At 40.2% G+C, this 17,783-nt stretch overlaps 1 protein-coding gene across 3 annotated transcripts in view; it reads left to right on the forward strand.

The window, feature by feature from the left end:
* Positions 1 to 17,783, forward strand: part of TUB (tubby bipartite transcription factor) — a 112,087-nt gene that overhangs the window by 92,832 nt on the left and 1,472 nt on the right. For all 3 annotated transcript variants that reach the window (XM_026034694.1, XM_026034693.1, XM_026034695.1), the window contains 7 exons: positions 4,369 to 4,536; positions 7,902 to 8,023; positions 8,895 to 9,086; positions 9,621 to 9,733; positions 10,780 to 10,894; positions 16,448 to 16,546; positions 16,953 to 17,124. In XM_026034694.1, the coding sequence (XP_025890479.1) occupies positions 4,369 to 4,536; positions 7,902 to 8,023; positions 8,895 to 9,086; positions 9,621 to 9,733; positions 10,780 to 10,894; positions 16,448 to 16,546; positions 16,953 to 17,124 (981 nt within the window). The remainder of the gene's footprint in view (positions 1 to 4,368; positions 4,537 to 7,901; positions 8,024 to 8,894; positions 9,087 to 9,620; positions 9,734 to 10,779; positions 10,895 to 16,447; positions 16,547 to 16,952; positions 17,125 to 17,783) is intronic.

A 17,783-nucleotide genomic window follows, 5' to 3' on the forward strand; every position in this document is an offset into this window, starting at 1 on the left:
AGCATGAACATTTTCTCTGTGTGTGTTTTTCTTTGTTTTGTTTTGTTTTTTTTTTTTTTTCAATACTACTTTCTTGTGTCACTATTCTAGAAATAAACATTGTACTCAGTGGTCTAGCTTATTGATAAATGAGTATTCCAAAAATATCAACTGTTGATTGGTCATTTCAACATAAAAGGTAGAGATCAAATCATAGAGATATGATTTGATTAAGTTCTTTAATCATTGGAAATCCTGTTCTGATGTCAGCTTAATGATAAATCTAGTTATTTTGAAATAATTTAGAAATGTTTTCTTTTTACAGTAGGCACTGTAAAAATCTCTCTGTAAATAATTAGTTCATCATTCTTTCCTGTATGTGCGCGTTCATGTATAAGAAGCAAGAGGAAATAACATCTACTCAAAAATCTTTTCACAGCAAAATGTTTGCATACATAAATGCAACAGAATGCATATAAATGCAATTTGATTCTTTTCTTGTAAGATCCCATTAATCAGGATTCATGTACTACACAGTCAAATACCTAGCTAATGCTTTTCGAGCTGCCTCACTGTGCTTATGCCTGTAATTTGCTGCTGGGTCATTTGTCACATTCGAATCTGTAACCAGTTTATTCAAAAAAAAAAATCAGTGCATTTACCGTTGTCAGATAGAGGTACCTTTTTCTTATATTCAGTCTAGTGCTCACATGTAACTAGTGGTCATATATATCAGCTGCCTCTCTGAAGCTTCCCTGATTAAATATAACTTGGTAGTAAATAGTCTTTTTTCTCCCTCTCCTTTGCTGCACTTAATTTACTCATTCTTGATTTGTCTTCTGAGCAGTGAAATCACCATAACTGCCATTTTGGTCTGTCTGTCTTCAATTTCCTTATTCTACCGTAATGATATTGTGTCACCAGATTATGACTCTGAGATTTTCTCTGTTCAGGAAATATTTAATATATGTCCAGTTTTAAGAGGAAGTTCAGCTTTGATCTATTGTAGCTTCTGTGTTTATACAGGATAGTCAAGGGGCTTTGATCCAAGTCTTACTTTCAGCCTGAAAACACCCTTGATTTTTACCCATGTAGACAGGTGCATTTCTTTTCCACACAATCATTTTGAACATTGTGAAGGGAAGCTAGAGCTGTACTTGGCATGCTCTGCTAGTGCTGTTGCCAAACCCCCACCTGAAGGTCTGGAGGAACGAGAGGAGGGATATCCTTGAGGATCTATAGTTTCCATCCTGAATGTCTTGTACTTGCTTGGTTTCTCAGAAGGAAAAATAATGGCTATGTTGTACTGAGAGTGTTCATCAACATTTATTCATCATCTATGCAGAGGGACACATCAAAATGGTTAGAAACTGCTCTGCGGAAAACTGATGGGAATATAGACTAGAGGCGTGTATGTCCTGTGCAGCAGCCCTGCTGGTAAGAGATTCCAGTAATCATTGATTGGAATGACCAAAGAAGGTCTCAACTTCATGCATCTTGTAATGGGATTTTGAGTTGTTGGTCCATCATTTGGTAACTGAAGCATTATGAGGCTATATAAAGTGCATGGAAGCTTAGATTTCTTTATCATACCTCATGAACATTAAGCAATCTCTTTTTTCCATTTTATTCTTTTCCAAGGCTTTCAGTAGCAGCTCTCCTATTCTTTGTTTATCCCATATATTTTTCTCTCCCTCTCTCGTTTCAAGTCTTGGATGTTTTGAGTTTCGTGTAGATAGTTGACACTGTGGGTATTCAAAGCAAAAAAAGAGATCAAAGTCCAATACAAGTCCTCCAGATGTATTTTAAGTTTCATAGCATTTAGATGGATTTGAATGATAAAATCAAATAATCAGTGTTCTGCATGATAGTCTAGATAACAAGTTTTTAGGAGCCAGGTACTGCCTGTATATTTATACATGATATATAGAGCATTTTAGATGCTTACAAAATAGAGACATTGATAAATAGCCATTTATAGGATGCAAATTACAGGGATTTGCAATTTTTGGTAATCTCTTTGTTTTCATCTCTGTCATTTTGTGCCTCTGGGTTGCATCTGAGACATGGTCGTGTCAAATTTTGCCAGAAGCTATTCTCTGCAAGAACTTGGGTTATTTCCATCTTTCTCTTTCCTCCTTGCCCTCATTCAGAACTGCATAGCAGATAATACAAATAATTCCTTTACTACTTGGTAGGTATGCAAGGGCCTTTTCATCAGTTCATTTCTGCCTGACTTTTCAGAAAAGCAATAGAAAACCTGGACACTGGCAATAAAGTTCTTTTTGACACATTCTGCTCAGCTTCTTTGCCTCTCCTGATATGGCTGGTTTGTTTTTATTGCATCCTTCCAGCAGGTGGATGGAAGAGCAAGGATCAGTGAGGCAAGGAAAATGGGAACATAGGGAAAGATCCACCCTGAGTCCTCATGGCTGTTTAGGCTTGGAAATGCTTTCAGATATTAGGTGCGTGGTGATAAAATCATTTCTTGATCTGTGGCTTGCAAAGATGCACACACGTGACCTGATACGTATCAAAATGTACATGCACTCACACTTCATTTTATATACACATGCATAGGTTTGTTAATGCGCACACACACACAAATATTATTTAGCTAATCTTGTATTTGCTACAAGCAATCAGGACGCTACAAGCATCTACAGCAGCAAGTATCTTCACGCTTTTTGTGCCATATTATAATGCAGCAAAGATTTAAGGTTTCTTTTCATGTTTTTTTTCTGTCCTGCTGCATCTTCCATTCTCTTAAGTGGGGTCACCAGTGGAACCATTCAAAGTGCTTATTAATAACACACTCCAGCAGTGATGCACTCTTCAGAATGCTGAAATCGATTTTTCTTCTTTAAATACGTGACCTACCAGCATGACCTTTGTCCTAACACCTAATAATATGGGATGTTCTTGACGGCACAGGATATGAGTGCAGATGTTCCGCGAGCATCAGAAACAGCAGCCTCCGGGCCATTAACTTGGACAGTCTGGTGCTCTTCTAATGCAGTACTGAGCAACGTCTTATTAGGTAGTTGCACGGACAGTGCTGGTTCAGAGAGTGTTTGTGTTTGTGCTTCAAACCACAGTGATGCTGACAGCAAGTATGGAAAAGTACAATAAAGCATGCTAAATGTACCATTCACTTGTCTTTTAATGCAAGTTAGCAGCTGCTAGCAAAGAGGGTTGAAATGGTATATTGAGAGACTTGTGCTGCAAACCACAGTCCGAAAAAGTCTTGTTCCCAGCTTCCTCTAACAGTATTTACTCCTCACTGTTTGGTATGAAAAGTAACATATTCTGTTACTGATGTAGATCTTTGTAATGCTTGCTAATTTGCCATTGGATTGAAAATTGTGTTTTGATTGTATGGCAATATAGAAACTTAGCAGACGTATTTAATCTTGTTAACCTCAAGTTCTTCCTTATGTAAACACTACTAGATCTATACGTGAGTTTCCCAGATTTCTGAAACTTTGAAGCATTGGTTGGCAGTGACAGTGTCTTTGCATTAGTATACAGACATAGAGGATAGTATGGGACTCAGATTTATCTATTTTTGAACCAGTCCGGTGTCTTTGGGAGAGCTGTGTGCGCTTTCTTTACCTATACAGTGTCTTTGTTTAGTTTTCAGTGTCTCTAGGACACAGACATGGCTGTTTTGTGGGTGAGGAGGACAGCAATAAAATTCTGATCGTGGTTGTAAGCTCTCTGAGATTCTCTAGTGCAAATGAATTATAAGGCAGTTAGACTTACTAAAATGAGCACATAAAGATGAGAAAGTTGAAAGCAAAGCTGAAGAATTCCACAGGTCTGAGCATTTTAAAAATGCACATGCAGGAAATTTTTAGTGAGCGTTGTTACAGTTTTCTTAGGTAGAACTCAGAACTGTCTCTCGTAGTTAGAGTTTTATGTTCTAGTGTGTTTTGATTGCTTGGCATCCTTGGAGTGAGATGGAACCAAGGTCTGTTCCCCACAGGAATGGACATGCTGCAGCAGAAGTGCAGAGGCTTGAAGGAGACAACGTGTCTTGCCCTTCTCTCACGTGCATCATATGCATATCCCAGAGGTCTCGGCATGCTTTTGAGGCAGTTTGGATGTGAGCATTCAGAAACTGAATGGGTTTCATGTGATGAACTCTGTCTATACCCATAATCACCTACTGCTTTTTAGGCAAGAACTCATTCTCAGGTAGTACTTGGGAAGTGAGATGTTTGCCTTGGAGCCTGTTTAAGTCTCATGTTCATGTTTAAGTCTCAGAAATATTATTCAATATGAGCCATTGGGGTTTGTTTCTTAGAAAAGATATTTTTATGAGTGATTCTTTTCTCAGTAACTTTGTGGCACAGTTACAACCATTTTTTCTGCTGTTGTCTGAAGGAATTGATGGCCCAGCTGCTTTTCAAGAGGATGTTCAGAAGATAGGAAGTCAAGTGCAGATTCTCACTGTTGGACAATCGAGCCATGATGAAGACGATGAAGAGAAAATGGCTAGCAGCCAACAACAGCAGAACAAACAGGATCTTAGAACAGCATTGCAGAAAAAGGGTAAGTAGTCAAAGTTGCCTCCTTATTCTTACTGCTTTAGGTATGTTGATGACTCCTTCTGTTCTCACTCCCAACATTATTGTCAGCAAAGATTGGGACTCTGTTTTTTCTGCCTGTCAGTTTAGTAACTGCTACTTTCAGTAGTGTCTTTTAAACAGTAAAGAAGCTCTCTCTGACCCAAGAAACAAGAGCTCCCCAAGTGCTGTCAGTGCCATGTGGCTTCTGCAACTGTAATGCAGTACCCCTCTTGAAACAGCAGGCAGATGTTAGTGCTTATATCCATCTGTTCACATTTTTCCCATTATAGAGCTCTGGAAATCACATACTTGAGGACTGAAGAAGCGTCTGGAATAGCAACATTTAAACTAGAGTGTTAGTTTTAATTTTACTGTTAGTTAAAATCTATTCATGTTTTCACGATGTATAGTGTTGCTTGCAGAGGTGAAAAATGACAGAGCTGTGAACTCTGCAGCATTTCTTGGAGATACGGAGCTCTCAGATGTGCTGGATTTTTTTTAGGCGTGCGTGATTTGGGAGATAGATTGTGTACGCGTGCATTCATGCGCCTGTTCCTTCCTTCCTGTGGCACTATTATCTTTCGTCGGACATTAAACGTAGGAAGGAAGAAATCCTAAAATCTTCACAAAGCTTCTTCTGAAGGCAACTGCTTGGGAGTTCTTCTTCAGTGTATAGCCTTTGAAGCTGAGATGGCCTCAGCCAAGACTGCTGTGATGCTTTAAGAATAAACTCTTTGTGTATAAGGAGCAAAATATAAGTGCAGACTTGACTCATCTAGAATAAACTATTCATACCTCAATGCCAGCCTCTCATCTGCAGAGCAGTTCTCACTAGGATTCATTTTTTTCTGGGTTATTCTGCAGATGTGAGCAACTTCATCTGAAATGGGCAGGTTTTCTCCAAGTGGTGCACTTCCTGGGCATTTAAACGGGAGGCATGTTGCCATGAGTTACAGGTTCTGATCTGTGCAGTGATTGTGTTGTCTTAGAGTCTGGCTCAGAATATTTATTGCTATGCACACTAGTTACTAGTGCCCCAGCTGACTTAAAAATTCTCAAATGAGGTCAGGTCTCTCAGATTTATTGCTTTGGAGGTCATTTCTATTTTTGATGTTTCTTCTTCAGGTTAACATAAAATTTCATTCTCTCTGTTTTTTGGTCTATTTTCAGTGGAAGCATTTTTTTTTCCCCTAGTTGTTTCATGTTCTTAAGAGTACAGTAAAACCTTTTCTTAGCAAGGTCTGAGTGTACTCCTGGCAGAGACACCAGCTAAAACTGTTCCACTAGTTTGCTTAGATGTGGATGCATTTGTCTTAAATGAGAATGCAGGGATTTCTTTATTTTTATTAACGACAAGGCTGTGCTCTGTGAGACACAAAGCAAGGTATGAAGACAGGACTGCCGCTAGTGGTCTCTCCACAAAGTATTTTTACTCTCATTGTGTGGTTTGCCCCTTGATGCCAGTGGAGGAGGCTTGGCAGGCAATTTTGAGTATGTCAAGATTCATGGGAACCTTTATGTAGAGCTAGGGCTTTTCATAGGGATTCCCAATTCTGTTTCACAGTCTACAGCACATCCTTACTGCTAGGTCTCCATTGGTCTAAAGACCATTTAGAGTTGCTATCATCCATCGATCTCTGTCTTGGAACAGTAGTAAAGAAAAAGCTACATGGAGAAGTGCTAACTGGCCTAATAGGAAAAAAACAGGTTGATTCCCATTAGAGTTACTTAACCCTGATTTGTTCCCATTCTGCTCTTTAAAAGTGACTTTATAGAGAGAACTTCTGTATGTCTCTTAGCTATGTTCTCCAAGGATCCCTCAGAAATCCAGTTTCTGTTACAAAACAATGCAAAGAGAATATGCTACTTGCAAACAAAATACCAAATACTATTTTTGAACCATTTTCTTATTACAGGAAATGGTCATCCTTTCGGTTTCAGTCACCTTAACTTCTAAACTTCCTTTCTGGCAAATGAGCTACTAGGACAGACTTCCTTAAGTTTTAACACTGAATAGATAACACTTAGTCTTCACATTTGCCAGTTTCCTAAATGTCTCTATAAGGTCAAAAACTTGCCATGGAGGGCATACAGTGCACAGGAAGGTTTGTGATACAACTGTATAGCATCGGTGATGCCTTATGAAGCTTCAGTTCTGCAATTCAAGTTTTTCTGACTTAATTTGAAGAGCTGAAAAGGAAGGTGACAGTGGATATAAGCAGGTGAAAGGTAAACTTGCTTGTGCAGAGAAATGTTTTTTCCCTAAAGCATAATTGAAAGTTCTGGCAGCAGCGTTGTCGCCCCGTCCATCAGTCCCTTAGTCCTGTTGATAAACCAGGCCTGTTTGCACAACTGAGAATTTGCAGAATCAAGCCCATGGATTTTTTCCTTTCCCAGATCCCCATGCAAATACATCCTGGTCCACTTCCACCTCCCAATCCAGTCTTGTCGCCCTGGATCATGTTCCTGGTAAGTATAGAAGGAATAAGTTAATTATGCCCGTTCTGCTTGACTCCAGAAATCTTTGCATTTATCCTTCTGCATCTGACTTGCCAGTAGCGAAACTTCTGGACCAGTGTTTCTCTTCCCCCTTCCTCCCTCCCTTTTGTTTTTTTTAGTCTTGTATAGTCTGCCTCTTACATGTGGGCTTTGAACAGGATGGCTTCATCTGCATGATATTCCTTGAAAAACTAGGCCTGGCAAATGTCCCACTATTGACACGTTCTGCTGCCAAGTCATCTGTGGTGTTCAAAGTTCTGTTCCCTTTGAAATGTCCCAAGCTGAGGATTCTTGTAAAGTCAAATTTGTAAGTGTTCTATGGAAGTTCCTTTGTCCTGGGCTGGTACTCTGATTTTTGCATCAAATAAATATTCAAGAGAACATTTCCTTGATATGAATGTTTCTTCTCTCTTTAAGACTTGCTTCTCATGAGTTTACATAGGATGAGGTAAAAGTATGCTGTGGGAGGATTCCTACTTTAATTGTTAGGATCTTCATATAGCTGTATGCATTGTACTGTCAGCTCCAATTTAAGATTTGAGATCCTGGCTTGTGTTAGAAGCACTTGATTGAACAAAAGAGGTTTATATTTTAATTCCTAGCAGATATTGTTTGTGTTTTTTGGGGTAACTCAGTGCTCTCTGTAGAATGGAAATTATATTTCCTTTCTCGTTTGTTGAAATGTTTTAGCCTTTCAGGGCAGATCTTGTCTCATCCATGTATTTGTACACAAGGAACTCCTGCCTGCCTGCCTTCTCACCTGTATGCCTCAGGGTGCAACAATAAAATAAATGATATTTTTGCCTCCAGTTTGTATATTAGTATTTCAGGCAAACGCTTTCTTTTCAGGCATTTCAAGCAGCATGAATTTTGATGAGGAAGAGGATGAGGAAGATGAAGACAGTTCCAGTTCTTCACAGTTAAACAGTAACACTCGGCCCAGTTCTGCCACGAGCAAGAAGTCCAATAAGGTAGGGGGTCAGTATGAACAAGTGAGGGTGTCTGTGTGCTGTGAGTGCAGTCAGCACTGGCCTGGCTTTCTTGTTTCCTTTTAAAATGCAACAGAGTATCTCTACGGTCATTTGCTGTGATACTCTCAGGGCACACAGAAGGAAGCAATGAAAATAACGACTTGGATAAAAGAATAGCAAATATTGTCTGAACTTGAATGAAGAGGAAGATAAACAGTCAATATTTACTGTCTCTTGCAAGTGCTCAGAAGGTTCTTTTGGTGTCTATTGCCTTTTTCTGTGCAGTTTCCCACTCTATTTTTGCTCCTACTCTACAGAGATAAAATAAGACTTAGAGATATTTAAATATTTACATCACAAACACTGGCTAAATCACTTGTTGATGCCCCGCTGTTTTCTGTACTGTACGAACTTCTTATTTCTTTTACATCTGTCTATGGCCTAATCTGCCCATTTCTTTCTTTTGTCAATAACCAGCACTGTTCTTCATTGCTATGACTTCTCAAGAGAGAATTATATTGGGAAGGGGAGGTGTGGGCCAAAGCTTATTCTGTGCCGTTGCAACACTCTAATGGTGCAGCTGCGCTGTTCCACTCGGCCCAATGTGGTCTGAGTAGTAAACATCGTGCCTACACCGTTCCAAAGATCTGCGCCTTCGGCTTTAAGTCGCCAAGAGCCCAACAGATTGAATGGGGACAGATGACTAACTTGAGAAGCTGCCTTGAGGACCATGGAAGAATTGGAACAGAAAATACTATATTTCCCTTTTGGTTTGCTTTTTGAAGTGCAACTGTCATGAAATGTCTTTACTCTGTAATTATAACTTTATGTCTTAGCACTGAGGAGATCTGAGTGTTGCTTACTGTTCTAGGAAGCAGCCTCAGCCCCTAGTCCTTCCACAAACGAGCCTCTCATACACGTTGATGACCTGGAGGAATTTGCTGTAAGACCTGCACCCCAGGGTATCACCGTCAAGTGCAGAATCACGAGAGACAAGAAGGGAATGGATCGAGGGATGTACCCTACTTATTACCTCCACTTGGAAAGGGAGCATGGTAAAAAGGTCATAAAATAACTTGAATGGCATATCAGTTTCATCTGAATATAAAAATCATTAAAAGCCTGAAGAAGTCTGACAATTTTAGATAGATATTCCCATTCCTTATGCTGTTCCAAAAGCAAAATGACTTTGTTCCAATTCCTTTCTTCATGTATATCTGATCTTTGGCTTTAAGAGAATCCATGCATGGTAGCTTAATGTGACAGTCAGCAGTTAGAGCTCTTTGCATTTTGTGGTTTGAACAGCGTCTATTTTTAATTCCCCTGGAAGAGCTAGTGCAGCTTAGAATTAAACATTTAACAAAATACTACAGGCTTAATTATTTAAACCATAAATAATAGACTGAGTGGTTGAAAAGTCACTTTCCCTGTGTGATTTTTGTCTGTTTTTTGCTAAGTCTCAGGTGGCATTCTATGATGCTGGTAATGATGCTGGAAGATAGAAAAATTGCCTTGTAGATTCCATACATCAAAGCAAGATACAGCATGTGTGAGTCCCTCTGGCATCCTAAAATACAATGTTTCTTTTATTGCTTAGGTGTTTCTGTTAGCTGGAAGGAAACGAAAGAAGAGCAAAACCTCTAATTACCTCATCTCCATAGACCCAACTGACCTGTCCCGGGGTGGAGAGAGCTTTATTGGAAAACTGAGGTAAACACTGATACATCTATTTTTTTTTTTTTAACATAATAGAAATTTAATTTGCAATTAAGAAATCTATAATCCACTCTGACTTTTAAATGACAATCTTGACTACACTATAGTGTGGTAATTGTCTTACAGCATGCCCCTGCTTGAGCAGGGAGGTTGGACTAGCTGATCTCTCGAGGTCCCTTCCAACCGGTGATTCTGTGATTTTCAGATATCTGAGGCAAGTTTTCAAAATGTCTCAAGTACTTAAGAGACAGTAACTTATTAAAAGTCAGGAGGATAGATGCTCTTAAAATGCTCAAAGGCCAGATTCTCAGTGGTGTACAGACACCTAAAGATGTAGACAATCCAATGGGATTTGCAGTGCCTGAGCAGATTGTGTCTAGGCTGTCTTGATATAAACACTTTTAAGGTTCTGTTACTTAGATATTCTGAAAATACCTTGTCTTTTGCCTTGTACTAAAGGCCTTCTTATTTACAAGTAGTGCAGTTCTTTTAGAACCACATGCTTCTTTTCTACCTGTCACCCCATTGTACATCCGTGTTGTTCATATATGCCTGGTATCTCTCAATGTATGTTTAGATCGTCAGTGCCTGAGAAAGGGACCTTATCACCCCTTGCTGTTTGCCTGCATGGATCTCGGAACCTAGTGTGCTACCATAATGTAAACATAGCATGAAGAAAATAGAGTAATAATATGCTCAAAATCTCGTTTGTATGACATCCATTTAAACAGTAAAAGTTGTCCTTATTTATAACTTTATGAAAATCACTGTTTATAGTCTAATAGAGCTAGTGGTCAAACAGGTAAGAAAGTAAATATTAAAGAGCAAACATATTGTTAAAAACAAACCTGTGCCTTTACACTTTTGTTATTGCCTATAATCCAGAAGTTGCTATTCATTTGTGATTTGAAATGACAGCTACTTGCACCTTACATTATTTATCTTTCTTTTAGGGCTATAATACAGTAAAGAATATATGGTTCAGGCAGTATCATTGACAAAAGGCAATTTTTTTTTTTCCATTTTTTTTTTCCTGATAGATCAAATCTTATGGGAACCAAGTTTACAGTTTATGACAATGGAGTAAATCCAGTGAAAACAACAGCAAGCCTGGAGGCGAATATCCTACGTCAGGAGCTAGCTGCTGTTTGTTATGTAAGTACTGCTCACAGGCAAAATATGCAAGAAGGAGTGGTTTGCTTTCTGAAATAGCCTTTCCTTCTCACAATAATATAAATCAAATTCATGCTTTGGTGTAATCAAACACCTGGTCTTCACTAGAGAAATCAGGATTTGCTGCTGAAAGTGGAGGTGAAAAACACCGTTTTCTCACCCAGGGTCAGTTCTCACCTTTGGTCAGAACGTGTTGGAGCTTTTACGCAATGCCCTCGAAGGGATAGGAAGCGTCACAGCCGTGTGGGCACCACCTGAGAGAGCCCACGGATCTGGAGGAATGGCTAGGCCAGTGGAAATCCCACACTAAGGCACAATGCGATGACATCTTGTCACTTAGAGGCAAAATACAGTGACTTTTTGGAGGAGGCCTCTCTGATTTAAAAATACAGGTAGCTAGACAGCCATATCTGCAGCAGTGGCTGAAAGACTTGGGATACAAACTCTGGGACTCCCTTCTACTAGGAAAACTAAAAGAAAATTTGAGATGCACCTGGCTAACAGAAACTAGCCTACTGTGGAAAGGCACTTGCAAGGGATAAGGACAGCTGTGAATCAGGACATAAAACACAGTTCTCTTGTTGGCATTGAACTACTAACTATTTTGGTGAGGATACTCCTTCAGTCCAGAAATTTCTTGGTCTACGTAGCACTTCCAGTCAAAATTGGTAGATATGCATCCACAAAAAGTTTCCTGTTTTCACAAATCAGTAACTTCTGACAAAGATATTCAAACTTCCACTTTCTCCTAAAGTTCCTGCACAGCTCTCATCAGGGATGCACTGTCAGGTTTGAGGTCCAGCTGTCCAAGCATATCCTATGCAAATCCAAGTATTGTGTTCCTGGAAATGTCAGCCTCCAGATATGGGAAGCAATGTGCCTGGAAGCTTTAGAAGGTATAAAAAAGCAGGGAGCTACATTTCCCATATAAAGTGTTGAAAGCACTGAGAGGCAGCAACATTACCTGCCAGCATGTTCTTTTCCTGCTGCTGAGCGTTATTCTTGTGTTAGTATAGTAAAAATGATGTGTTTCTCCCCATGCTGTATTATTCAGGCGCTTGGCCTCTGGATTGACACTCCACTGCTCTGATCTTGCAAACCTGTTGAAACTCTGAGAGTCTCAGGAAATCCATCCAGCAGGACAAAGTTCATGATCTCCCATCAGCTTAAAGCTGGAGTGAGGTTTCAGCAGGAATATAGAAGAACTTAACGTGTTTAATAAACATGTTAAATAGGAGGGCATTCCGTTGAGCCAGGCAATTAATCTTCTGAGGTAAACTGGAAATACAAGGAGAAAATAAAATAATTTTTTTAAAGCATTGGAAAGCGTTTTTGTGCAAATTAACAACAATGACATTTGAACCGTTAACCTTGCCAAATTAAAAATGCAGTTGAGTTTGGTGGAGGTAACTACAAGTGTAGCATGCTTCTGGAAAGAACAGAACTACTGCTACTGTTTGGAGAATGTGGCTAAGGCTATTTATATATGACTGTTTTGAAATCACCAGTTTAAAAGTTCTACATTTGTATAAGAAAATGACTCATTCCACTGACATATCATTACTTATGGAGTAAGGTAGCAGGTTGCTCGTGTGCTGTGGCCAATAGGACAAAGGAAAATCTTAAAGATATTTCACTAATAGTCAGGCTTACTAAAGTGAGATTGTTATTCTGGCTACAGCAGAACCAAAGAAGAAGGCCAAAAAGGTCATTGCCTGAACACTTTTATCCTTAGGAAACTTTTTGATTTCTGCCTTGAGATTTCTTCTTTGAAAAAAACAAATAGCAATATGTTGAAAACACTGCTGTGTAGCTTGCTGCCTCTCAGCTCATCTGATGAAATGCCAATCTGGAGAGTGAGTTGTGGCCACTTCTGCAGACCTAACGAACATGGCCTGCAAAGTCATCTCAGCAGGTCTAATTTATAGTGGGAGAAGCAGGCAAGGCTTGTACTGCTATGTCTGGAGTAACCGTATTGAAATATCTCTTTCTGGGGCTTACCTTAAGGCATAGAATCCTTCAAATCCTTCAGGATGGAAGGATTTGATCTCTGGAGATCATCTAGTCCAACCCCCTTCATCCTCAGGGTCACCTAGGGCACGTGGCACAGGGTTGTGTCCAAGCGGGTTTTGAAGACCTCCAGAGACGGAGATACCACAACCTCTCTGGCAGCCTGTTCCAGGGCTCTGTCACCCTCGCTGTTAAGAAATTTTTTCTTAAGTTCCCGTGGAACTTCTGGTGCTTCAGTTTGTGTCCATTTGCTCTAGTTGTATCAGTGGCCACCACTGAAAAGAGGCTGCCCCCTCCTCCTCACTGCCTCCCTTGAGGCTGTGATACACTGATCAGATCCACCCTCAGCCTTCTCTTCTTCAGGCTGAACAGGCCCAGCTCTCAGCATTTTTCAAGCAACTTGGAAAAAAAGTAGTGTAAGGACTGACCTTCATCACGTGCTCTTAGCTGTTTTTACTCTTCCTCACTGATGTCAGGCTAGCAGATTAATAACCCTGCAGCAGCACCTAATGGCTGATTGAAGAGTCGCTGTGGTTTTGTGCGTAGCTGTGAAGGAGGAATTACCAAGAGGCAGGGTGTGCAACTGCACACCAGCGCGGTTGGCACCAGGACTTTATGCTCTGGCTTCCTTTATATCCCCAGAAGCTCATGCTTCTGTTGGCATCCGACTCTGCAAGCACAGTTGATAATCTGAGGTGTGACTCAGATTCTGCAAAGCGAAAGCAAACCCAGCATGTTTCTGTTGTGCCTTTGTACTTGCGTTGTGATACAAGGTTTTGGGGGTTTAGACTTTGTGGAAGGGCAGTTTTTGCAGACTATGTCAAAGACAAGGCACACTGATCTGTAAGCCAAGTCCGGATAGGGAAGTAGCTGAAGTCGAGGAAAATTTGGGCATAACTAGAACAATCACGAATTTCTTAGAGAAATGTTTTCAAGCAAGAATTGGGATATGCAGCACACAGCTTTTATCATGGCAGCTATAGCCATCCTGACAAAATGCTTGCATAATTTCATGAAAATGCATAATATTTTCAAAGCAAAAGTGACAAGAGGTTCTGTGCTTCTTCAGTCAAGTTTGCTGTGATGCCTTCTCGCAGGAGCTGATTGCTGGCTGGGCTGGGGCACACACTACAGCTTCTCAGTAACAACTGGCTATGTCTGTAGCTGATTGAAATTATTGAAGTGCCCATCAAGTCAGTAGAGCTCTGCCAGCTAAGAACACTAATTTTGATTTCCTATGTAAAGCAAGACTGTCGGTGATATTAAAATGCTGTGAAATAAAAATTTACTCCATATTCCCCTAAAAGTGCTATTTATAGTTCTGAATTTACACACATAAAATACTATGTGGTGAGGGAAGTAGAAGAGTCACAAGGAAATTTGTTTGGATGCAGATATATTGAAAATGCCTGCTCTTAAAGTTTCTCTTCTATTCTTAGCGTTTTTCTGACATATTCCATATTTATACATTTTTTTCCTTTTAATTTCAGCAAGCAGCAGGTAGAATTGGCAAATAAAATATTTGCAATCAGAGATTAACAGAGGATTGTGCAACTGGAAATTGTTCCATTCCTGTATCGCTTGGCAGAAGTTTTGATTTTAATGTTTTTAAGTAAATCCAAAGAATATGATGCTGTTGTTTCAGAAGGATAATAATTCTTGTTGGGAAGGAAGTGATTCTCCTCTATTACTTAATTTTACCCTGAACAGAGTCTTCAACACGTCAGCATCTAAATGAAGTGTATATAGCATAACTGCAGCTTGATGAGAAGAGCTTTTAAGCAGTAGCAGAGGAGACCAAAATTGACAGTAGCTAGTGAAAAGTGAGCACAAGCAAGAATCTTTTCTTAGAAATGATCTTTTGCTGGGCTCAGGCTCTCCTGTTCACAAAATGTACTGGCAGTCATTTCAGTTTGACTCCCACCACGATACAGAACCAGGAAGCTGCTTCCAACTGAACCGATGACATGGATTTAGTCTGTCAAGGGCCTTGATGTAAGTGCTTTAGAAAACAGGTCGAACATCTCCCATTGATGTGTGTGGTTACGACGATGTATAAATATAGCTGGACTGCCTCAAGAGTCTCCAGCAAAATAGCTCAATGAGATTTATCTTGCACGCGTGACAATCTTGGATAAGTTGTCTAAAGTCTCCAGATGGTTCGCTGAAACAGCCAAAGTAATTTCAAAGGTCTGACAGATGGCAAAACTTTTTCTGCATGAGTAGATTTTAGGCATGGATTTTCAGATGTTTCCAGTGAGTGGAAAACAGTCACTGGCTGTGTGGATTTTTGCATGCAAAAGTAGAGAGATTGTAGAAAGCTTTGTTTAAAAAAAAAAAAAAAAGGTTTTAAGTGTATATAAGGGGAGACATGTGAATTACTTGTCAGTTCTGAAAGTACCAGGAGCAGAGATGAGAGCCACCTCTGGTGGAGCCTGCAGGTGACCAGTCCTTGGCATCGTGCACCAGGTCACTGGGAGCAGCACCCATCGGAATTTCCATGCCAAGATTCTGTAGCACGTGGGCACAGCCCTTCATGGGGAAAGGCAGGGGGAAAATGCACATGAGCAGAAAACAAAACAAAGACATAAAACACATGAAGGAATGAGTTTTCAGAGGTGTTGCCGTGCACCTCTCTCACACATACTCATTTTAGCGTGAATTCTACTGGATTTTACTGAGCAAGTTGCAAACTATCACTCTATATTTCCTTCTCTTGGGATTGAAGAGGATAACTTACTGAAATACATAGCCTCACATGATTCAGTGAAAAAAATGCCTCATCAAAAGCAAGATTTCAGGTGAACTTGGATTTTAGTGATTATTTTCTGAGAGAAGAGTGCAGTGCTGGTGTTTGAAAACCTGGTTGGAAAGGCTCTAAATGGTTTAATGGAAGAATTTGTATTTTTTGTGGATATGTTGTTGGTGTCTGTGTTACTTCTCTGCTGTCTCTGCCTTTCTAGCTCAGAAAATCTGCATTCATGCTGGTATGTTTATTTTTCACCATCCTTATTTCCAAGTCTAGCATATCTGAAGACTTTGTAAACCACAGCACTGCGAACAGATGCTCTTACTGGCAGCTTTTGCTCGTTTGCTTTTGTGCTGGCTATGGAATAAATGGAGTTGGTCCCATATATTTAATTTTGTTTCTCATCAAAATATGTGGTTGAATTTTATCATATTTAACTTAAACTGCTTTATTTTGGGACCTTATTTTGGGATCAGTATCCAAGCAATCTGGTTACATATCCTTTTTTAACAAAGAGATTTTATTTTAAATGGTACTAAGGTTGCTGGCAGCCGGTTGCAGGAGTGTTTGTGGCAACACTCCCCAAATCTATTTTTCCTGTTGTCGGGGCTTCTAAGACAAAGCCAGAATGTTTTACAGGGGCAATAAAGGTAGGAATTTTGAGATCTTTGCTGAACTGACTAACAAGTGTTTCCTTATGTTGCCAATGTATATGTTTTTCTGAAGTTGTTAAAGAAAAACAGAATGTGATGAATTCTTTTCTAAACATTTTTTAGGAAACAAATGTCTTGGGATTTAAAGGACCTCGCAAAATGAGTGTGATCATCCCAGGAATGAATATGGACCATGAAAGAGTTTCCATCAGACCACGGAATGTAAGGCGTCCCATCAGTCAACAGCAATGACAACTTGGATTATTTTTCAGTTAGAGTTGTTGTTTTGCAGCTTAAAATGTTAAGAGGTTAAAAAAGTCACTCTGTGTTTGAACAGTTGTAGAAATGGGATGTGCGACTAGTTCTCTGACTCATAGGAGCAGTTCAAATAATAACACATTTTGATAACGAGATACAGCGGAGCTTTTCCAGGCTGTGGAAAGGATTCAAATGCATTATCTCATTCAGATACCACAGAGTTTTCTTGAGGTATCTGACTTGATGATGTAGTGCTGAGAATTGAGGGGGACAGTTTAGTCTTTGGTCTGTTTATTTGTGCTTTTTGTATGAATTTATTTTTTGCCTTGTGAAAGTATTAAACTGAAGTGTGTGTATCTGGTGTGTGCAGGAACATGAGACACTTCTTTCAAGATGGCAGAACAAAAACACCGAGAGTGTCATTGAGCTGCATAACAAAACTCCTGTCTGGAACGATGACACCCAGTCCTATGTTTTAAATTTCCACGGTCGAGTCACACAGGCCTCAGTGAAGAACTTCCAAATTATTCATGATAATGACCGTAAGTAGAGCTCCATGAGTGAAATGTGTGGAAACGGAGTTGCACATGTAGCCTGACGGTGGTTCTGCCCTTACTGATGTTACTAGAAGGAATTTAGTTACCTGGATCCAGCTCACCGCTCTGACTTGTGCGGCCATGGCTGTTGTGCAGACTGGCTGTGTCAAAGCTCCTGTTTGCCACTGCCAGGAGCGACTCTGCTATTTGCTGCCTTTGTTTTCTCCCTTGCTGCCCGGAATGTGAACTGAGCAGCAGCGCATTCCCTTTGTTATAACTGCTCTCACTTGCACCAGTCCTGTAGTACCCAACCCGATACAGTAGCACCCTCACTTGGAGGCTGCTTCCTCCAGCCTCGCATGGCCCCATAGCCCTGGGGCTGAGGTATGAGTGCACTAGCAGGGGAGATTTGCTGAATTTGCACCACTTGGCACTTACTTTGGGCACGCCTAAACAGACAGGAGGTTCTAGCCCACACTGCCTTTGAGCAATGCCATGCTTAGACAACAAGGGAGTGGGGGAGCTGGGCTAAGAATCACTGTGGCTGCGCCTGGCTGCGAGCTAGACTGCCTTTGAAACATTGGTGTACACATTTGCTGCATTTTCTAATAGAAAATCATCAGGCCTACTCCAGGAATGAAGTAATGTGTTTCAGGCTGCGAATG

Source organism: Nothoprocta perdicaria, unplaced genomic scaffold (assembly GCF_003342845.1).
Source record: "Nothoprocta perdicaria isolate Ctin4 unplaced genomic scaffold, notPer1 scaffold_15, whole genome shotgun sequence".
NCBI classification, from domain to species: domain Eukaryota; kingdom Metazoa; phylum Chordata; class Aves; order Tinamiformes; family Tinamidae; genus Nothoprocta; species Nothoprocta perdicaria.